The 23,307-nt window shown below is 42.9% G+C and overlaps 1 protein-coding gene across 1 annotated transcript in view; it reads left to right on the top strand.

Moving 5' to 3' along the window:
- Positions 1-23,307, top strand: part of PDIA5 (protein disulfide isomerase family A member 5) — a 291,070-nt gene that overhangs the window by 34,910 nt on the left and 232,853 nt on the right. Inside the window, exons 2-3 of the mRNA XM_060262232.1 lie at positions 548-674; positions 12,343-12,430. Of these exons, the coding sequence (XP_060118215.1) occupies positions 548-674; positions 12,343-12,430 (215 nt within the window). The remainder of the gene's footprint in view (positions 1-547; positions 675-12,342; positions 12,431-23,307) is intronic.

Here is a 23,307-nt window from a genome sequence, read left to right on the forward strand (position 1 = left end):
TTTGGCCCAGGCTTATAACTATAGAGTGATTAACAGACATTCTCAGATTTTGACATGTTACTGTTTTATTGGTTTCTCATGCTCATGCTACCCAGATCAAAGGTTTGCCTAATTTGTTAATTTTACTATTCTGTCATTGGATTTTAAATTTGTACCATTTTGCATTCGAAACCACTGCTTACCAGCTATATGTAGCTCTGCTCACTATACCTGATTCCTCATCTGATGAAGTGTGCTTAGAGCACACAAAAGTTTACATTCTGAATAAAACTTTGTTGGTCTTAAAGGTGCAACTTTTGTCTTCCAATGCATGACTCAAACTAACCAGCAGACAGAAGCCATCTCTGTTTTGCCTCTGAATATTCCACAACTTTACAGTTATATAAGAGTCCTAAGGGAAGAAATCCCCAAACGTTTTAAGTCCCACCTTCTGGATTAGAAAATAATTTCCTTCTGTTGAAAGCAACAAGCATATTAGTGGCAGAGCTGCTGACTGGCTAGGGAGCAGCGGTGTTTTTATTTTAAACGGTTTTGTCTTTTCTTGCAGACCACCTTCCCAGCATTCCTGTTAACGGCAAAGATGTCCCCACTGATAGAGAAAATTAGCGACCAGAAGGACTTTAAGAAGCTCCTGAGAACCAGGAATAACGTCTTGGTGCTATATTCAAAATCTGGTGAGTTTCCCTTTTTTTTCAAGCAATTGCACAGTTGTTAATTTAAAAACAAAACAGATGATTTAGAATGGTAATCAGAAAAAAATGGCAAGGCCCCCCCCCCCCCCCAACACAAATTTATCTAGTTATCAGCTGTCTGGTGTACAGTTTTAGTGGTTGGGATGATCAGTATGCTGATAAGCTTTGGATGTAATTTCCAACAGTTGATACCTCTCCCTGCTTCCTGAAAGCTGACTCAAAGTGCTACCTGCTCTAAAACATATAACAACATTATACTTCTATTTTATAAGAACAGGCATATAACATATGAACATATGAAACTGCCTTCTACTGAATCAGACCCTCCTGGGTCCATCAAAGTCAGTATTGTCTACTCAGACTGGCAGTGGCTCTCCAGGGTCTCAAGCTGAGGTTTTTCACACCTATTTGCCTGGACCCTTTTTAGTTGGAGATGCCGGGGATTGAACCTGGGACCTTCTGCTTCCCAAGCAGATGCTCTACCACTGAGCCACAGCCCCATTCATGACTCTCCAGGGTCCCAAGCTGAGGTTTTTCACACCTATTTGCCTGGACCCTTTTTAGTTGGAAATGCCGGGGATTGAACCTGGGACCTTCTGCTTCCCAAGCAGATGCTCTACCACTGAGCCACAGCCCCATTCATGGCTCTCCAGGGTCTCAAGCTGAGGTTTTTCACACCTATTTGCCTGGACCCTTTTTAGTTGGAGATGCCGGGGATTGAACCTGGGACCTTCTGCTTCCCGAGCAGATGCTCTACCACTGAGCCACCATCCCTCAAAAAGCACTGTTGGAGACACAGATCTGTTGAATATCACACGAGTCATCATTGTAGCACTTTTGCCTTTAGGTATTCTTCCTTTCACTCTTCTTCCCTTTATTTTCCAACACACTGGAGACATTCACAGCAATAGTTACTTGCTCCTCATTTTCCTTTATACATCGATCAAGTGTCAGCCATAAATGACTGAGACAGAAAGAACTTCCTGCCTCTCCAGCTAGGGTTGCCAAGTCTTACCCGGCTCCTGGCAGGGGATCTTCTTCTAATTATCATAGAGTCCCCCCCCCCAAATGCTAGAGCATCCCCCCTGCAACATGGCCGGTGTGATGACATCACTTCCTGGTGGCATCATCACACTGGGCACATCGTGGCGTGTTGGTGCTCTTTCCCTTCCAGCCAGTTTTGTGGTGGTGGGTTGGAGGCCCCAAAATTCAGGGAACTCCTGCCCTAGGTGGGAGACTGGGAACCCTATCTCCACGTTGTTTGAGAATGTACCCATGTCCTCAGTCAAAGTGCCAGAGTTTGATAGTACCCTTCTTTTCATTCCCTTGTGTTTTTTCCCTTGGTGCTTCTTGCTACCTCTTTATGCTTCACCTACTCTTGGAATACCCATTTTAACTTCTTGTCTGCTAGCAGAGTGTTAAAGCTGCAGTACTGCAGTCCTAAGCTCTGTTCACAACCTGAGTTCAATCCCCGGCGGAAGCTGGGTTTTCAGGTAGCCGGCTCGAGGTTGACTCAGCCTTCCATCCTTCTGAGGTCGGTAAAATTAGGACCCAGCTTGCTGTGGGGAAAGTGGAGATGACTGGGGAAGGCAATGGCAAACCACCCTGTAAAAAGTCTGCTGTGAAAATGCTGTGAAAGCAACATCACCCCAGAGTTGGAAATGACTGGTACTTGCACAGGGGACCTTTCCTTTTCCTATTAGCTACCCATTTTCTGTCTCTCTTGGTTATCATCAACTTTTTCCTGCACCAGTTTCCCCCTCTGTCTCCATTCCTCTTTCAACAACGTGTTTTCCCTTCCTTCTGCTTTTTCATTGTCTGCAGTGGATTGTGAGCTGCTTCTAGCAAGATTATTGGCAAGACTTTACCCATTTAGGACACTATGTGCACAATGGCTAATTATGCCTAATGTATCACAGCTCTGATATTTATTTGGCCAGAGAATGTATAAGCTGTGAATCAACTCGGAAATTAGATCAGATTGGTGCCCTTCGATTCCCCCTTTCCCCCATCAGCTCTCAGATGAGGAGGAAGAACCCGACAAGAGATGCTGGATATTTCTGCAGTCCTGGATCAATCAATAAGCAGTCCTTGTTATTTACTGTCAAGGGATCCGTTGCGAGGCTGTAGGATGAGGAGTTGAAGTGATTAGAGGTGGGTGTTCTTTTGAAGATGAACATTTTACTTTCTAGTATAGTTTTTACAGTAAAATTGGTTACGTTAGGTTAAAAGGAAGAGTTCTGTGAAATCAAATTGGTACATATAGAATAGAACAAGCAGGGCAGCTAAAACAGTAATAATAAAAAATAATTATCAGCTGCACATGGCCATAAGATGTATTGAACTACTCCTTCAAACTGAAAGGTTTCTGAATATTTAGCAAAAGGTACTTGGAAGCAACCCTTAGAAGGCGCCTCTAGGGCACTAATGGAGTGTATATTTTCAGGTGTCATTGGTTTCTGTAGCAATATATTTCCTCCTGTTCCTTTAATGAATGCTGTGTGTCATTTTATGTGTGTTAGCTGGTTTGTGTGTGTTCATATACTCCTGGAGTTTCCCCTCCTTTGAATGATTTCCATAGAGCCTTGTTTTGTCCCATCTCTTTTGATGATTAGTGTAGACTAGGGGTGTTGAACTCAAAAGATTTCAGGTTTTCACGGTTGGTAACATCATTAGGGTTTGTAGAATCTTTCGGGCTCAAGTGCCATGTTCTACCGGAGAAAGTTTTTCTTCCAGACGTTTCGTTCTCAGCTGCGGAGAACATCCTCAGTGGCGTTGCAGCCGGAGCAGGCGCTCAGACCTTCTTGGCTGCTGTGCATTGAGCTTCTTGGCTGCTGTGCTGATCAATGCACAGCAGCCAAGAAAGTCAGAGCGCTTGCTCCGGCTGCTACGCCACTGAGGATGTTCTCCGCAGCTGAGAACGAAACGTCTGGAAGGAAAACTTTCTCCAGCAGAACACGGCACTTGAGCCCGAAAGATTCTACAAACCCTAATGGTGTTGAACTCATTTGTTATGAGGGCCAGATTTGACAATACGGAGACCTTGTTAGCCGGACCATGTCTGTCATAAAATGTAATGCCAAGTAGTGGAGATATAAACTTTATAAAGGGCACAGACAATCACAAAGATTTTTCGTTTTTTACTTAAAACATGCTTAGAACATTAGCACGCTTGTAATATTTTGTTTGTCTCTGATAACTGACACCTCTTGCTCTGAATTATTGCATCAAAATCTGGAGTCAACATCTGTGCTGCAGCAATTCTGGAGTATGCTGTTTGGGTGTGGTTCAAATGTGCATCTGTAAGTTGCAAACCTATGTTTGATTTATGGACATTCGTTACAGAAATCTCATGGTCAATGCTATGAGCCTAAGACCCAGAGGAAAACATGAAACGGCTGGGCATTGTGAGCTTTTGTACATAAATTGCTTCATGTACTGCTCAACAACATATGAAGGCACCATGACACAGATTGAGGGCTATGTGTTTGTCTGCAAAACTATAGTCTTCCCCAGAAAAATAACAACTTCTATGTGACAGTGCAACAATAGAGAGACAGCCATGTATAGTGGTCAGTATTAGTCCTGGGAAATGTTAAGTTCAAAATCCCCAATCAATCAACGGGAAATGTGAAATGTAAAAGAAAAATCAAAGGATATGTAGTGGGTGAACTTGGTCTGGACATACTTTTAGACTAATCCTGGTTGTTATTCCTCTTCTGGATCATAAAGGCATTAACACCATGAAAAGGGGGAGGCAAATCCAGCTGTACCCAGGAGACTCTCTGTAAATCTCTCTCTCTCTTTCTCTCTCTCTCTGTAACAAGGCAAAAAGCTCATACTTTGAATAAAACATTGTTAGTCATAAAACTGCTTTCTTCATATCTCTCCCATGTGATTGATGGAGAGAACTCGGCAAAGGAAGCTCTAGCTCTTTCCCTCCCTCCCCAGGGTATGAGGAGGCGGAGGAGCCTCAGTCAACAGGAGGAAGAGAGGTTTGGGTCAGTAGCTCTGCAGTATGATTGAAAGAGCCTGGCAACACAGCAGAACTACAGAGCCAAGCTCCTGCATTGACTGAGACTCCTCCTGTCTTTGGGAAGAGGGAGGGGGGAAGAGGGAAAGAACAAAAGGCTGCTTCGCTTGACTGCCTCATCACAGGGGAGAATTAAAAGATGGTGACTGAAGGAAGCAGACAAGGGAGAAGGAAGCAGGCAATGGCCAGTTGTTAGTGGGCCTTATTGGAGCCCTCTGGAGGACAGAGTAGCTCACAGGCCAGACATTTGACACCCCTGGTATAGACCCTTTTATTTTCTAAAGCTTTTGAGGCTGCTGTCCATGAGTGTGGTTCTGCTGCTATAAATTGTGTGTTTTGTTTTTATCATTGGTTTTGTGGTTTGTTTGTTTTTTAATACTGTGTCACTGTGAGAGTCAATTTGGTATTGTGGTTAAGAGCCATGGACTGTAATCTGCAGAACCAGGTTTGATTCCCCACTCCTCCACATGAAGCCAGCTGGGTGAACTTACATCAGTTCTAGTTCTCTCAGAACTCTCTCAGCTCCACTTACCTCATGGGATGTCTGTTGTGGGGAGAGGAAGGGAAGGTGAGGCTACTTTGGGTACTGAAGAACCAGTTATAAAACCAACTGTTCTTCTCATCTGCTTCATCTTTGACTATTTGGGGGGAATGTAACTGAGAAACTTTGTAAATTCAATATTCTAGGTGTTACAGAAGAACCCAGGTAATGAAGTTTTAGCGCACTAAGGGCAGAAGCAAAATGTTGTTCCATTGCTAAAGCAATATGGCCTGCCTTAAATGTGGACTCCTTCCTAGGCCTCTGGGCCCCACAAGGTGTTGTGAAATAATCAGATTTAAGTACCAAATGGCCATCGTAGAAGCCCTGAACTGCCCTATGTGTCCATCAGTATAGGGCAGTATATAAAACCAGTGTCCATGGTTTTATATGTTTTATTGGTTTAATTGTATTGATATGATGTTGTGAGCCGCCCTGAGTCTGCTTGCGGAGAGGGCGAGATATAAGTTGAATGTAATAAATAATAAATAAATAAGTATATTTAATTCTCAACTTGGCCAGATCTGCAGATACTTAAATTTGGGGACTGGAGCCTTAAAGAGACAGGATGGTTCTTCCTTCCGACTGGGAAGAAAAAGCAAATTTGCAGATAGATCTGAAATCGAAAAAATTAAAAATTAAAAAAAAAAGTTGTTTAACCACCCCCCCCCCTCCAATAATAGAAATAATGCCTGGACTTTTTTTTAAAAAAAAATCCCCAGTGTCTGTTGCTAGGCAACCACAGAAGTGTTGCTGGTGGACTTCAAGGCTTGGCTTTTGTCAATAAAAGACAGGTGGCTGGGGCAGGGCCCTTTCCGGGGCAGTTCTAGCCTTCAAGGGCAAAGTCGTCACGATCGGGGCTAGTAGCAACCCTGGGTGACTCGATACCATATGATATGTATGACTCATTCCAGTCTGGCTTCTGGCTTCTATTCAACAGCAGCCACCGTATGAATGCCGGTGTGGTATAATGGTTAGAGTTTTGGACTAGAATCTGGGAGATCCAGGTTTGAACTCACTCTGTCATGGAATCTCACTGTGTCACTTTGGGCCAGTTACACATTCTCTGAGTTATTGCGATAATAAAATCAAAGAGAGAAGAATGATGTAAGCTGTTTTGTGTCCTCACCGGGAAGAAAGGTGGGGTATAAACGAAGTAAATAATAAACACAGCTGAAGATTGGGGCGGGGGGGGGGCAGAACGAAGCAGGGAAAGGAAGCTATGGAGCATTTCAGGGGAAGGGAAAGAGGAGATAGTTGGGGTCAGGGAAGGAAATGAAATGCCCCATGCCAAGTTCTTGTGGGTCCCTCACTTGTAAGTTCCATTTTCGTATCTCTTAAATACAAATAAAGGATATATTCCAGAGGAATGCTCTTGATTGGATCCTGCATAAAATATCACTGACAGAGGGGAGATTTCTCTGTTGTCTCCTTCCTTATCTGCCAGCTGATTGTCGGAGAAACCTCTCTGAGGGTCAAGAGACCCTCATAAATGAACTTCTGATAGGGAAGCAAGGAGATTTCCCCTTCTCATTGCAGAATTTGGTACCGTAGCGTGTTTTGTTAATGAGGTTTTCCTGGCCTTGAGTAGAGATTTTCAGGACAAGCAGCAAGTTGTTGGGAGAAGAAGAATGCAGGGAGGATCAATTCTGCTGGCTCCACGTATGAACCGAGGATGTCTCTGCTCAGAGTTTTAAAAAGGTGGGTTTGCTTGTAGCCAGATAAAAAGTGGAAAAATGCTGCCCCCCCCCTAGTTTATGAAGTAGGCCTTGTATGAATGCAAAGTTTCAGCAAGACAGACAAACTTTTCTTGGAAGTTTGATGAAGTCTTATAAAGAGGCCATGTGACTTAATTGCTGTTAAAATATTTATGTTATTGATATAACGGGAACTGAGCGACTGGTTTCTGCAAGATCTTTCCGCAGTTAAGTTTTCAAGTGCAAGATGCGGAAGAGGTTCTAACTTTAATTCGTATTTTAAGGAGGTTTTGAAGAAAACTTGCTACCCACTGTGTCTGCCCCCCTCTTTCACTAACAGTTGTATTCAACAACATGAGTAGTATGGGGCGACAGATAGCTGAGGTGAATATTTCCTAGTCTCAGACTTTTCACTTTTTTCCAAGTCATGGATGTAGTCCACATATCCGGGCTGAATCTGCCAATTTAAAATGAGTAGTCAACTTTCTAATGAAGGGATGAGAAAGAAACGGAATGACTTTGTTAGTCAGAGGGGGATAAGGATTTATTTGTATGAGAGCTTCATAGCTATGACATAACTGAAATTTTACTGGTGGTAACTATAATAATAACCGTTTTCCCACACAGCTTACCTCGGAACGACGTCCCTCTTCACCGCGCAACGTCTGCTCGGATTTCCCACCATCTGCTCCGGAGAAGCAGGAAGAGCCGCGGCTTTTGCGTCGCTAATGTAAACTGGGTTTTAGCGATTTACATTTGCAACGCAGAAGCCCCGGCACTTCCTGCTCCTCCAGAGCAGATGGTAGGAAATCCGAGCAGACGCTGCGCGGTGAAGAGGGACGTCACTCTGAGGTAAGCTGTGTGGGAAAACAGTTAATGATTTGCTAGATTCAGTAGCATCTTAGACCAACAAGATTTTCAGGGTATGAGCTTTCAAGAGTTAAGGCTACCATTATAATGACTTAGATACGGCAGAGGATTTGGACATATGGAAATAACGATATTTTCAGCAATTACTTCAGCAGACCTCCGATTCCCTGCACTTGTTTTCCCTGGGGGTTCCCTGTCTGCCTTTGCGGGTCAGTTTTCCTAGAGGGAAGTCACAGTTTGCAGCCAGAACTCCTATCCATAAAACCTCTAGTGGATACATGCCTGTTCTGCAGGACAAGCTAAATATCGTGATGACCACTGGCCTGCTTGGAACACTTTTTTCTTCTTCTCTAGATTTTTAGAACTGTAATTGGAGTCATGGGGTCCTGTGGTGGGAAATGTTGTGGGTTGTATCCAGCAATACCCCCCCCCTCCCCAACCAGTGGAAGGTTGTATATGTGTGAGATGGTATCATCAGTTTTTCTTTTTCATGGCAATGCCCCGGTTCATACCTCATGTTGTTCCTGAGTGTCTTCTATATCTCAGGGGCTACATTTTGGGGAGTGCAGTGAGCTGCAGTGGGAGAAGGTAGGAAAGTTTGATTCTGATTGAAATACCTTTGATTAGTAAGGTGGGGTAGGGGACCACATAGTTCTAATCCATAACTTGTCTCTGTGATATGACCAGTTGGAGGGCTGTTCCGGGTATTGTATATAAAGCGGGACCCGGCCTGCATTTCTCTCTCTTGTGATGTATCAGCTAATAAAATATGTTGCCTTCAACACATCTCGTCATCGAGTACATTACACAAACAGTACTGATTTTGATGGTCTGGCTTCACATAAGTTACCTCCATATGTCCATATTTCTTTCAATCCTTCCCACCCACCAGCCTACCTACTTTTATCTGCCCACTTTTATTTATTTATTTCATTTTATTTCTATCCCACCCTCCCATATGGCCCCTTCTCCCCCGGCATCCTCTCCTGGAAAAAAAAAACCTGGCAGAGTTGCACACCGGGAGTCACCAGGCCGGACTCAGCTGTCTGAAACCATCTACGCCAGCTGCACTGTCTCCAGGTTGAATGCTGGATCTGTTTCAAGGTTCTGGTTCTTACCTTTAAGGCCCTACACAGTGTGGGGCCAAAGTACCTGCAGGACCCTTCTCCTGGTATGTTCTCCGAAGAACCCAGAGGATAAGAACTTAATGGTGGTTCCGGGCCCAAAAGATCTCCGGCCTAGTGGAACTCTCTGCCTGGTGGCATCTGCGCCTTGCAGGGCCTAGTACAGTTCTGCAAGGCACGCGAGACAGAAATGTTCTGCCATGTCTATGGCTGAAGACAGCAGTTGCACCTGGCCCACGTTTTCCCTCTTATGAAGGGAGATACACTGAATGCCATCAGTGATGATAATTTAATGCTTTTATTCTGTAATGGCTTAATTAATTGATGTTTACCTTAATTTTTGTATGTTTATTTCATTTCATTTCATTTCATTTTATTCAGTTTATATCCCGCCCTTCCCACCAAAGCGGCTCAGGGCGGCTCACAACACAAAAGTTCTAACATAGGATTAAGTTTTAAAATACATCAATTTACAATATTTAAAACAATAAACCAGTAAAAACAGTAAAACAGTAAAACAAAGCCATTTACCAAAATACCATACTACAGCCTTCTATTCAAAATTTTCAAGTACCGATCAGTTGTATGCCAACCGGAAGAGGACTGTCTTATAGGCCCTGCGGAACTGCCCAAGGTCCCGCAGGGCCCTCACTTCTTCCGGTAGCTGGTTCTACCAGCAAGGGGCTGTGATTGAAAAGGCCCTGTCTCTGGTCGACTTAAGGTGGGCCTCCTTTGGCCCGGGGATTGCAAGCAGGTTTTGAGAACTCGATCTCAGCACTCTCCGGGGAACATGTGGGGAGAGACGGTCCCTAAGGTAGGCAGATCCTAGGCCATATAGGGCTTTAAAGGTAATAACCAGCACCGTGTACCGGACTCGGTATATTATGTTTAAATTTAATGCCTGTATTGTATGTTTTGATCTGTTATATACTGCCCTGAGCCCTCTGGGGGAGGGTGGTTGGTAAATCAAATAAATACATAAATCTAGGTTGGACTGGGTCCAATTGTCTGCAACAACTTGAAGGGGCACCTCATTATCTGCTTTATCCCTCTCCTGCACAATTGCTTGTTTTCCTTCCTCCTCAGGATTGCCACCCTCAAAGTGGAACCTAGAGTTCTCTCACAATTAAAACTAACTATAGAGGTCAGTACCTCTGGAGAAATCAGCAGCTATAGAGGGTGGCTATGGCATCACATGCTTGCTACGCTCCCTCTCCTCCCCAAACTCTCCCTTTTCCAGGCTCTGCCCTCATATATCCAGGAATTTTCCAAATGGATGATGGCAACGCTCATCCTTCTGGCAGTCCCCAAACCCTTTTCTCCTACCCACCTTTTATCAGCCCCCATCTTCACTTAGATTTATTATTTATTTATATGCCCCCATTTCCCACAATGGGGACCTAAAGCAACTTACAACATTCTTCTGTCCTCTATTTTGTCCTCACAACCAGCCCTATGAGGTATATTATCCTATGTGTGTGTGACTGGCCCAGAATCACCCAGTGAGCTTCCATGACAGACTGGGGTTCAAACCTAAGTCTCCCAGATCCTAATCTGAAACTCTAACAAGTACACAATATTGGCTGTCATGGGGTGGCTGTTTTTGAACAAGTCATGGAAGTAGGGTGGTAGTAAATTGCCTTGTAATTGCTGCCAGGCTTGACCCCAGTGAGTCCTTCCTCAAAGGCAAAAACAGCAGTGAAAAGGGCCATGCCCCTTCTCCTTACTTTTTATGGACAGAAACCAAGACTCGAAGGCTGGCCATACTGTTGTGGTTGCCTAGCAACAGTAACTGTGGGCTTTTGTTTCTTAAAGTTGCCAATACTGCTTCTATCATTCTGGAGGGTTTTAATCCCCACCCCCATGTCTTTTTAAAAGATTTCTCACTGTTCTGCAAACCTGGAGTTTCAAGATTTGCCTCAAGACTTGAAGGCTGGCCTTACTGTTGTTGCCTAGCAACAGTAACTGGGGGCATTTGTTTCTTAAATTTACCAATGCTGCTTCTATCATCCTGGAGGGTTTTAATCCCTACCCCCATGTCTTTTTAAAAGATTTCTCACTGTTCTGCAAACCTGGCGTTTCAGGACTTGCCTTTTTTCATGGCTCCACTCCCTGGAAGTAAGCATCCTAAAGCTGGGAATATTAGGTCTATTGATATAAGTGCTCTCTCTCTTTCACTCCCTTCCCCTCTTCCTCTCCTCCCCCTCCCTCCCTTCCCCTCTCCAGAATATTAAATCAACACATGATCTTGTAGCGTTTCTGGAAACAATTTCTTTTAGTCAATTTTTTAAATTTGTCAGAACAAATTCCTTTAAGTCAAAATGGAAACACAACCTACCCCTGTGGCTCAGCTGAGGAGGATAAGTATTCTCCATAATCATTGAAATGAAGTGTGGAAAGCCTTGGAGAAGGTCCATATCCTTTGAACAGCCGCCCGTCCATATCAGGATAGAAAATCAGTTTTGAAAATGAGTTGGCTTCCAAAAACAAGAAGAAAGTCTCGCGTAAAAACAAATCTGATCTTACTAATATGCCTAAATTATTGGCTATTACTGTAATAGCTGTTATCATAGTGGAAGACTGAAGGGACAGGCTAAGCCAGTGGTGTCGAACTCATTTGTTATGAGGGCCAGATCTGAGATAAATGAGACCTTGTCGGGCCAAGCCATGTGTGTCATAAAATGTAATGTCAGCTAGCGGAGATACAACTTTTAAAAGGACAAACATTAAGGTTTTTAAACAAAACTTAAAATAAAGCATGCTTAAAAGAATAGCACTCTTGCGATATTTTGTTTATTTTACAGTCTCTGATAACTGACACGTCTTGCTCTGAATGACTGCATCACAATCTGTAGACAATGTCTGTGCTGTAGCAATCTTATGCTGTTCTGGTGTTGCCTCAGTTGTGTATCTGTAAGTTGCAAACCTCCTTTTGATTTATTGACATCCATTACAGAAATCTCGTGGTCAGTGCTTTGAGCTTAAGACCCAGAGGAAAACATGAAATGGCTGGGCATTTTGAGCTTTTGTACATAAATTGCTTCGTGTATTGGTCAGCCAGTGGAAAAAATAGAGGCTTTGCTCTGTAGCTCCTGTGCGGTTGAGCAAGCCTAGCAAAACAAGGTGTGATGCAGAAGGAAGCAAGAGAGGGAGAAGGAAGCAGACGACAGTGAGTTGCTCTCAGGCCTGATAAGAGCCCACTGGGGGTCTGATCTGGCCCGAGGACCACATGTTTTACACCCCTGGGCTAAGCAGTTCATGGCAGTTGGGTCCCCCCCCCCCTTTCTTGAGTGAACCTACACTCTGGGTAAAACATTTCTTAATTCCTTAAACTGCTGAGCCGTGCCTTAATATTGATGATTGTGGTTTTTCCCCCTCTTTTCCCCAGTGGCTGCTGCTGAAAGTTCTCTGAGGTTATTGTCCGATGTAGCCCAAGCAGTGAAAGGCCGAGGTACTATATCATGGATAGATTGCAGGTATGTGATGTACAGCCCTTCCTTTCACATGTCCCTAAACTGTAATGTCTGAAATTTTGTTACTGTTGTGTGTCATGTGTGAACAGAAGGAGAGGAAATGAGGGGAAATGATGTACTTCTATCTTCTCTGTGGTGTCCTGTGTCATTTTTTGAATGTAGTGTTATCATTTTTAAGGAAGTGGTATTAGCATACTGAATACCACTGTGTGTGTGTGTGTGTGTGTGTGTGTGTATACACACTTACTGTTAAACAATTTTATTTGGTAATATATGGTAATTATATCCAATACTAATAAAATATTAATGAACACTTACTACCTTCCCCATACATTACACTTTCCCCTCCTCCTCTCCCCCCAAATCTTGACTTCCGCCGGTGCCAATTACCTAAAATTTTGATATCAAAAGGTATCTTTAAATTTAAAAGAATCTTAATCAAAAAAGGGAAATATATATATCATTTTGCAAGGAAAAAAACACACACATTTCTTATACTTTATAAAATCTCACCCAGTTATTATAGTTCATCTTCTTTCTTCTCCTAAAAACCTAAGTGGTATTTTCAAAAATCACCCAATGTCCTTTTACTTTCCATTCTTTTTCTGTATATCTTCTGAATTTATCCCAATCCCTTTTAAATCCCTCTAAATCATAGTCTTTCAAGATTCTTGTAAGTTTATCCATTTCACTCCATGACACAACTTTTACAATCCAATCCCATTTTTCTGGTATTTTATCTTGCTTCCATAACTGCACATATAATGTCCTAGCAGCTGAAAGCAAGTACCAAATTACAGTTCTATCTTTTTTCGGAAATTTTTCCATTTGTAATCCTAATAGGAAAGTCTCTGGGGTTCTCTTTAAGTTCATATTCCAGGATTCTAGAGATTTCTTGTTGAATCATTTGCCAAAACTGTTTCGCTCTTTCACAAGTCCACCACATATGGTAGAAAGAACCTTCATGCTTTTTACATTTCCAACATCTATCTGGCATCTTATTGTTCATTTTTGCTAACTTTTTAGGAGTCATATACCATCTGTACATCATTTTATAACAGTTTTCTTTGATATTATAACATGTCGAAATTTTCATAGAGTTCATCCACAAGTATTCCCGTATCTGTATTTCTTTATTAACATTAATTGCCCATTTTATCATTTGAGATTTTACTACTTCATCTTCAGTAGACCATTTCAGTAATAGTTTATATAGTTTTGAAATCAACTTTTCATTATCTCCAAGCAGAACATTTTCTAGTTCAGTTTGCACTTTCCTTATTCCTTCATTTTTAATATCATTTTCCACCAAGCTCTGTATTTGTTGCATTTGGAACCAGTCATACTTATTATTCAATTCTTCAGCTGTTTTCAACTCTATCTTGCCACCTTGTATTTTTAATAATTGATTATATGACAACCATCTTGCTTCACCCATCTCTGCCGATATTTTATTTACTTCTGCTGGCACTATCCACAACTATCCACTATCTCCATATTTTCTGTATTTCATCCACGTATTTAACAAATTACAGTACTTCTTATATAGTGATGAGAGAAAAAACCATCCATCTTTTCTTCCCATAGTACATATAAGCGTGCCAACCAAATTTATTTACATGACCTTCCAATACTAAAAGTTTTCTATTTAACATCGTCACCCACTCTTTTATCCATACTAGACATACTGCTTCGTGGTATAACTTTAAATCTGGTAGTTGAAATCCTCCTCTTTCTTTTGCATCTGTTAAAATATTCATTTTAATTCTTGGTTTCTTCCCCGCCCATACAAACTCTGAAATTTTTCTTTGCCATTTATTGAATTATTTATTGTCTTTTACTATTGGAATAGTTTGGAACAAATGCATAATTCTTGGTAAGATATTCATTTTTATTGCAGCTATTCTTCCAAGCAATGACAAATTAAGTTTATTCCATTTTACCATATCTTCATTCATTTTATGCCATAGCTTTTCATAGTTGTTTTTATATAAATCAATATTTTTCATTGTAATCTCCACACCCAGATATTTTACTTTAGAGGTAACTTCACATCCTGTCAACTCCTGCAATTCTTTTTGTTTACTCCCTTGCATGTTTTTGCATAAAATTTTTGACTTCTCTTTATTGATATAAAATCCTGCCATTTCTCCATATTCTTGTATCTTACCTAGTAATAATGGCGTTACTTGTATAGGATTTTCATTTATAAACATTACATCATCTGCAAATGCTCTGTATTTATAAGTAAGGCCTTTTAGTTTCAAACCTTCTATTTCTTTATCTTCTTGAATTTGCGTCAACAAAACTTCAAGAGTCATTATAAACAACAGTGGAGAAAGAGGGCAACCTTGTCTTGTTCCCTTGCTAATTTTCATATCCTCTGTAAGATCCGCATTTATGCAAAGTTTTGCATACTGTTCAGTATATATTGCTTTCACCATTCTTATAAAGCTTTTCCCCAATTCCATTTTTCCATCACTGCAAACATAAAGTCCCAGTTTAAATTATCAAAAGCTTTCTCTGCGTCCACAAAAAATAAAGCAACTTCTTTTTCTGGATGTCTTTCATAATATTCTACAATATTTACAACAATCCTTAAATTGTCCCTAACTTGTCTATTGGGGAGAAATCCTGCTTGTCCCTCCTTAATAAAGTTCATCAAATATTGTTTAAATCATTCTGCTAAGATTCTTGTATATATTTTATAGTCATTATTTAACAATGAAATTGGTCTGTAGTTTTTTACATTCGTGACATCTCTGTCCTCTTTTGGAATCAGCGAAATTACTGCTTCCTTCCATGTATTTGGTATTTTCCCCTCCAGTCTTATAATATTCATCAGTTTTTGAAGCTTCGATGTTAACTCCTCCTTAAGGGTTTTAAAATTTTTTGCTGTATATCCATCTGGACCTGGTGCTTTTCCCGTTTTCATTGAATTAATTTTCATTGAATTAATCTCAGTTCTTGCAACAATGTGTAGGTGCCTTTTGCTTCCTAAGCTCTGTTAAAATAATATGTTGGATCCTACTACTTCCATCAAGTCTTCTACCAAGGGCAAAATACTTCTTCCAAGGGTATTTTCCTCCAGTGGAGACGTTTTCTGATGAAGAAGTTTTTCTCTATCGAAGACAATTGAAGGGAGTAGTGTGATCCAACCCAGTATTCCCCCCCTGTCTGTTATGCATGGAGAGGAAAGAAGAGTAGATCTCAGGCTTGTGTGCTTTCCCCCTCACTGGAGAGGAGAATGACTGACCTGGAACATAAAAATTATACTTATCTCAACATAGGATCTCTTTGATCCTGGGAGATATTCCATTTTCTGGGATCAAAGTGTTCCCTATTGGAAAGGTGTGTGTGATGGACAGTGTCTCTCTCTATACATTTCAAGTGAAAATTGTAATTTGCTCTACGTGGCCCTACCTTGCCCCTGACGCGGAAGTTTCAGCTAGTGCAGAATGCAGCATCATGCCTGCTATCTACGTGGACTGCACTGGCTGCTGATGGAATTCTGAATCAGGTTCAAGGTCTTGGTTTTGACCTTCAAGGCCCAGAACAGCCAGGGACCAGCATACCTATTGCACCAACTCTCCCCATATGTCCCTTGACGGGCTTTAAGATCAGCCAATCAATGTTGACTGGTAATCCCCGGCCCAAAAGATGTATGCCTAATTTCTACTAGGACCAGAGCCTTTTTGGCTCTGGCACCTACCTGGTGGAATGAGCTCCCTGTGGAAATCAGGGCCCTGCAGGATCTATTGCAGTTCCACAGGGCCTCTTAAGATAGAGCTCTTCTGCCAGGCCTTCTGGGGAGTTTTGGAAATCTGACTCCATCTGCTGCTCCTGCTATGTGCTGTATACTGGCTGGATATTGGTTGGACCTGCCTTCGACTGCTCATTGTTTGGAAAACCTGTGATACTAGCTATTGTCAGCATGCCTGGAGCATGCTTAGAGCAGATTCCAATGGTGGAATCAGCTGCCGGAGGAGGTGCGGGCCCTGCGGGACCTCAACCAGTTCCGCAGGGCCTGCAAAACTGCCCTCTTCCAAGAAGCCTTTAAGACGTAACCAGAATGAATATTACGCTGCCTGGATAAATAGAGACTGTAGCACCACTGTATTGTTTTTAGCTTTTAAAAATTAATTTATATTTGTATTTATATTGCTGATTGATTTTACCTGTATTGTTATATCATGATACCATATCATGTTCTGTAAGCCGCCCCGGGCCTGCCTCGGCGGGGAGGGCGGGATATAAATAAAAACTTATTATTATTATTATTCATAGATTATAGCCATCTTGTGCTTAACTAATGTTGTAAATTGTTATTTATTGGTCTGCTGTAAGTTTTTAATGGATTTATATATATGCGTTTATGTTGTTACCTGCCCTGAGCCTGCCTTGGCGGGATGGGGGGGGGATATAAATCCCCCCCTTTCTCCCCCCTCCTTTTTTTGAACTAGCCTTTATGATATCATTGAGTAAGTACCACTGTGAGAATATAACTTGTAGTAAGGCACTGAGCAGCCAATTTCCTGTTTTTCTAGTCTTTATTATTCAGCTAAATGAGATCAATCAAATCTTATATCATTCTCCTTTCTGAGTGCCTTCCAAAAGACTGACATTAAAAACAAACTTTCTAGTGAATTATATGGTAGGGGTTTATTTAAAAACCTTATCTTTAATAAAATTTATAATGTACTTGGCATCTCTAGTGCCTTTAATCAAGGCATTGTAGAGTGTGTGTGTGTTTTTTTTTTTAAATAATGATTTTTGCTACATGCCCTGCTTATTGGCAGAAATTGCTGGTCTCTCCTAAGATTATTTAAATGCGCTTAGGTCTTTGGGATATGAAGCTGGATACAGACCACTGGTTACATATGTACAAAGCTAGGCCTGGGAAGCACTCTAGATGTAATTACTATCACTATTAAAAACTGCCCTCTCATGCATTGCTGCCTTGATGGCGAGAGGGCTTGTGCGGTTCAATGAGGCATTGTATTGGAACGTGGAATGTAAGATCTATGAATCAAGGTAAGCTGGATGTAGTCAAATAAGAAATGGCAAGACTGAACATCGACACCTTGGGAATCAGTGAACTAAAATGGACGGGAATGGGTGAATTTAACTCAGAGGATCACTACATCTATTATTGTGGGCAAGAGTCCCATAGAAGAAATGGTATGGCCTTTATAGTTAACAAGAAAGTGAGGAAGGCACTAATGGGATACAATCTCAAAAATGACAGAATGATCTCGGTCCGAATCCAAGTCAAACCATTCAATATCACAGTAAACCAAGTCTATGCCCCAACCACTGATGCAGAAGAGGCTGAAGTGGACCAGTTCTATGAAGACCTACCACACTTTCTAGAACTAACACACACAAAAATGTCCTCCTCATCATAGGGGACTGGAATGCCAAAGTAGGAAGTCAAAAGGTAACTGGAACAACTAACAAGTTCGGCCTTGGAGAACAAAATGAAGCCGGGCAAAGGCTAATAGAGTTTTGTCAAGAGAACAAGCTGGTCATAGCGAACACCCTCTTCCAACAACCTAAAAGGCGACTCTACACATGGACATCACCTGATGGGCAACACAGAAATCAGATTGATTATATACTCTGCAGTCAACGATGGAGAAGCTCCTTACGGTCAGCAAAAACAAGACCTGGAGATGACTGCGGCTCAGATCATGAGCTACTCATTGCAAAATTCAGGCGAAAACTGAAGAAAACTGGGGAAGCCATTGGGTCGTTCAGGTTTGACCTTGATCACATCCCTTATTAATATACAGTGGAGGTGAAGAATAGGTTTAAGAAGCTAGAGTTGATAGACAGAGTGCCTGAAGAACTATGAATGGAGGTTTGTGACATTGTACAGAAGACAGCAATCAGCACCATCCCAAAGAAAAAGAAATGCAAGAAAGCAAAGTGGCTGTCTGATGAGACTTTACAAATAGCTGAGGAAAGAAGGAAAGCAAAAGGCAAAGTTGAAAAGGAAAGATTCACCCAACTGAATGCAGATTTCCAGAGAACAGCAAGGAGAGATAAGGAGGCCTTATTTATTTAATTATTTATTTGGGATTTCTATCCCGCCCTTCCCACGAATGGCTCAGGGCGGCTTCCAACAATTAATCAAACTTAAAATTAAACAATTTCAAATGTAAAATAGTTAAATAGTTAAACAGTTAAAACATTAAAACAAAGTAATTCTTGAAGGAACAATGCAAAGCAATAGAGGAAAATAATAGAATGGGAAAAACAAGAGATCTCTTCAAGAAAATTGGAGAAATCAAGGGAACATTTCATGCAAAGATGGTGTCAGAACTTAAGAACTTCAAACGGATCCCATACTTGGTTACAAAGTTAGGATTTTATTGAAGAGAACTAAGCACTGGAAAAGGCAAGATAACAGTGATGGCGAGAGCCAGCACCAGCACAATTTTATACACGTAAAGCAAACATCTCACAAAGCCACAATTCACACCGTTACAGGCACATCTGTCTTCTCACCATCACTATCAGTAGAGAGGATGCCTCCCTACTCCGAAGGCCATGCTGCTCGGCTTCAAAGGGTCCCAGTGTGAGAATGTGCAGAGACATAACATAACTCATTCTACAGCCCCAAATATTTTGGATACCAGTGGGGCAAGGTTAATTACTATTCAAGCACTTTGGGTCAAGCAAGGGTTACAACATGGAGTCAGTTTGGTTCAGTAACAAAGTAGCTCTAAGCCACAGTAAGAGTACAATACAGCATTGGTCACATTATAGGGAACCAGCAGTAAAGATACAAGTTCTGACATACTGCCCTCCCTAAGCGCCCCCTCCCGCGGGGCCAGCCTTGGGCTTGTGCGGGTACAGTAGGTGAAACTTTTTCAGCAGTTGCGGAGCGGCTACGTTCTGAGATTCGACCCACTCGTCACAGCTCAGGGGGAAGTGTTTCCACCTGATCAAATAATACAGTTTCCCCCTTTTGACTTTGGAGTCCAGGATCTCCTGGACTTCATGGTGACTCTGACCCCTCACTGTCGTCGGAGGGGGCGGTGGGGCCCTGGGATGGAAGGACGTAGCACCAGGGTCTTTCCGAAGCAAGCTGCAATGAAAAACAGGATGGATCTTACTTAGAGATTTGGGTAGTTCGAGTTCCACCGTTACTTTGTTTATTACCCTTTTTATTTTGAAAGGCCCAAGGAACTTCAGTGCGAGTTTACGACAGGACTGGGGAAGGGGAAGGTTTTTTGTCGACAGGAAAACTGTATCCCCCACCTTTAGGTCCCACTCTGGGGAGTGTTTTTTGTCAAACTGCTTTTTGTAGGCTTTTTTCGCTTCCTCCAGGTTTTCCTGAATACCCTTCCAGCCTTCACGGAGGCCCTCCCACCATTGTTGACAGGATGTGGGTTCGGACGGGCTGGCGGGGAGGGCGAGTGTGGGAAACGGCTTGCCCTCGTAACCATTGATAATTTGAAAAGGGGAGGTTTTGGTCGAGCTATGGAGGCTATTGTTGTAGCCATATTCTGCAAAAGGGAGGAGATCCACCCAGTTGGACTGTTGGAAATTAATGAAGCAGCGGAGGTACTGTTCCAGAAGACCATTAACCCTCTCCGTCTGTCCGTCCGACTGGGGGTGGTAGGCAGAGCTTAGTCCTTGCTCGATGCCAGCGAGTTTGCAGAACTCCCGCCAGAAGTTGGCAACGAACTGCGTCCCGCGGTCGCTAATGACCTTGTCTGGGAACGAGTGTAGGCGTACAATGTGGGTGAAAAAGAGCTGGGCGAGTTTTTTGGCCGTGGGTAGCTTTTTGCACGGGACGAAGTGGGCTTGCTTTGAAAATGTGTCGACTACGACCAGGATGACTGTTTTGCCCTGTGAAGGTGGGAGTTCGACAATGAAATCCATGGAGACTACCGACCAAGGTCGGGTGGCTGTAGGGAGGGGAACCAGGTGGCCCGGGGGTTTACCCCCCCTTCGTTTTGCCATGAGGCAGGTGGGACATGAAAGAACAAACTCCGACACATCTTTTTTAATTTTTGGCCACCAGAACTGGCGGGTGAGTAAGTTGAGGGTTTTGACATAGCCAAAGTGGCCGGCCAGGCGACTCGAGTGGCAGCGCTCCAAGACTTCTTTTCTGAGGGGAGTGGGCACATAGATTTTTTCATTGTGCAGCCAGAGCCCGTTTTCGGCTTTAACCAAGTTAGGTGGGCGATCGGCCTCCTGGTTATATTCTGAGAGGAATCGGGGCAGCAGATCTGAATCCGGAGGGCTGGTCTGCTTGCCGGAGCGGGTAGTGACCCCCCCCCCCCGAGATGGCTGAGGGGGAAATTAACGAGTCCACTACCTCCTCCCGGAGACTGTCGTGTTGTGGCATGCGAGAGAGGGCGTCTGCTAAAAAGTTCTTTGAGCCTGGGATGTGTTTCAGCACAAAGTCAAATTTAGCAAAGAAACCTGCCCACCGGATTTGTTTTGCAGTCATTTTGCGGCGCCCGGTGAGGGCTTCAAGGTTTTTATGATCGGTCCAGATTTCAAAGGGCACTCTCGCTCCCTCAAGCCAGGAGCGCCAGGTTTTTAGGGCAAACATGACTGCAAACGCCTCCTTGTCCCAGACCGACCAATTTCTTTGTTCGTTGGAAAATTTCCTTGAGATATAGGCACATGGTCGGAGCACCCCATTTTCCCCTCTCTGCATTAATATGGCTCCCACTGCGGCGTCGGAGGCGTCGCATTGGACCACGAAGGGTTTCAGTTCATCGGGATGAGCCAACACGGGTTCGGAGGTGAAGAGGCGTTTCAGTTCAGTAAAAGCTTTTTGGCAGTCAGGCGTCCACGTTAGGCGCGCGCCTGGCTTTTTCGCCTCGTCACCCTTCCCTTTGGTTTTGAGGAGTTCCGTGAGGGGGAGCATGACTGTAGCGAACCCCTTAATGAAGTCGCGGTAAAAGTTAGCGAACCCGATAAAACTTTGTAATTGTTTGCGGGTTCGAGGGGGCTCCCAGTCTAGTACCGCTTGGACCTTTGCGGGGTCCATAGCCAATCCCTCCCCCGACACCCGGAAACCCAAATAGTCCAGTTCGGTCTTGTGAAACTCGCATTTCGACAATTTGGCATACAGTTTGTGTTTGCAAAGGGTGCTCAACACTTTTCGGACTAGGGGCACATGAGACTTTAGAGCTTGTGAATAGATAATGATGTCATCAAGGTACACCACCACCCCCTTAAACAGGAAGTCCCGTAGCACTTCATTGATAAAGTTCATGAATACACCAGGGGCTCCTTGCAGTCTGAAGGGCATGACTAGGTACTCAAACTGTCCCAGGGGGGTGTTGAACGCTGTCTTCCACTCGTCCCCCTCTTTGATGCGGACGCGGAAGTACGCGTCTCGGAGATCAAGCTTTGTAAATACTTTTCCCTTTGCTACGGTGTTCAACAAATCCTTTATCAACGGGATCGGGTAGGCGTTGGACATGGAAATCCCGTTTATCGCACGAAAATCTGTGCAAAGCCTAAGAGACCCGTCCTTTTTCTTTCGGAAGAGGACGGGGGCGGCATGGGGGGGCAGTATGTCAGAACTTGTATCTTTACTGCTGGTTCCCTATAATGTGACCAATGCTGTATTGTACTCTTACTGTGGCTTAGAGCTACTTTGTTACTGAACCAAACTGACTCCATGTTGTAACCCTTGCTTGACCCAAAGTGCTTGAATAGTAATTAACCTTGCCCCACTGGTATCCAAAATATTTGGGGCTGTAGAATGAGTTATGTTATGTCTCTGCACATTCTCACACTGGGACCCTTTGAAGCCGAGCAGCATGGCCTTCGGAGTAGGGAGGCATCCTCTCTACTGATAGTGATGGTGAGAAGACAGATGTGCCTGTAACGGTGTGAATTGTGGCTTTGTGAGATGTTTGCTTTACGTGTATAAAATTGTGCTGGTGCTGGCTCTCGCCATCACTGTTATCTTGCCTTTTCCAGTGCTTAGTTCTCTTCAATAAAATCCTAACTTTGTAACCAAGTATGGGATCCGTTTGAAGTTCCTAAGTTCTGACATTATTAAACGAACGATGTCACTGACAAAACAAATAGGTCCCTCTTCTTTAGCTGGCTTGGATCCAGTGGAAAGTTTATGGGATAGGGGACTACTTGGGACAGCATTTCGGAGTGTTTTTATGGCTGCTGAGGGAGTTGAGGAGGCAAGAATGTTGTGTTCCTTCCGTCCATGGAAGTGCTCCATTGGATCCACCCCAAAGTATGTTAGGCATTTGTGAACCTGTAACCACCTTAGCTGCCTGTTTTGACACTGCCCTTTGTCTCAGTCTCACTTATTCATTACATACCAATTTATATTATGCCATCATCATAGGTTCCTTCCCTATATCTTTTGTCTCGTTGATCTTAGTGTCGAGCCCTCTTGGCTGGGACGTCACTATTTATCTGTTAGTTATAGCATCCGACATGGTGGCACCACTAACTAAAAGGTCACTGGAGCAAATTATTTTTTTATTTTGATATGTAACTTGGCTGTCAAACCTACAAAGGAGCTGGAGGTAATTCACATATGTTTTCTCATCATAGAAACATGCATTTAAGTCTGCTCTTTCTCTGGCTAAATCTGCTAAAAGTACGAAATGGTTTTTAAATGAAAACAGGGTCTGAATGGTCATCTGGGGAATTGTGCTGGAAGTGTAAAATGTTTGAGAGTTTGAATCAGGTTTTTTGGCCAGAGGACTGTGCCTCTGGAGTTGTTTCCCAGAATGTTCTTGGATGAAAAATTGCATGTTTGTCAACAGAATGGAATTGCTTTTTTAATTTATTTTGTTCTTTTTGTGTTTGGGAAAAAAAAAAATGTTCCAAGCAGTGGTCTTTTTCATTTTGTTTGTGCTTCTCCAGGC

The sequence above is a fragment of the Heteronotia binoei genome, chromosome 21 (genome assembly GCF_032191835.1).
Source record: "Heteronotia binoei isolate CCM8104 ecotype False Entrance Well chromosome 21, APGP_CSIRO_Hbin_v1, whole genome shotgun sequence".
Classification (NCBI taxonomy): Eukaryota; Metazoa; Chordata; class Lepidosauria; order Squamata; family Gekkonidae; genus Heteronotia; species Heteronotia binoei.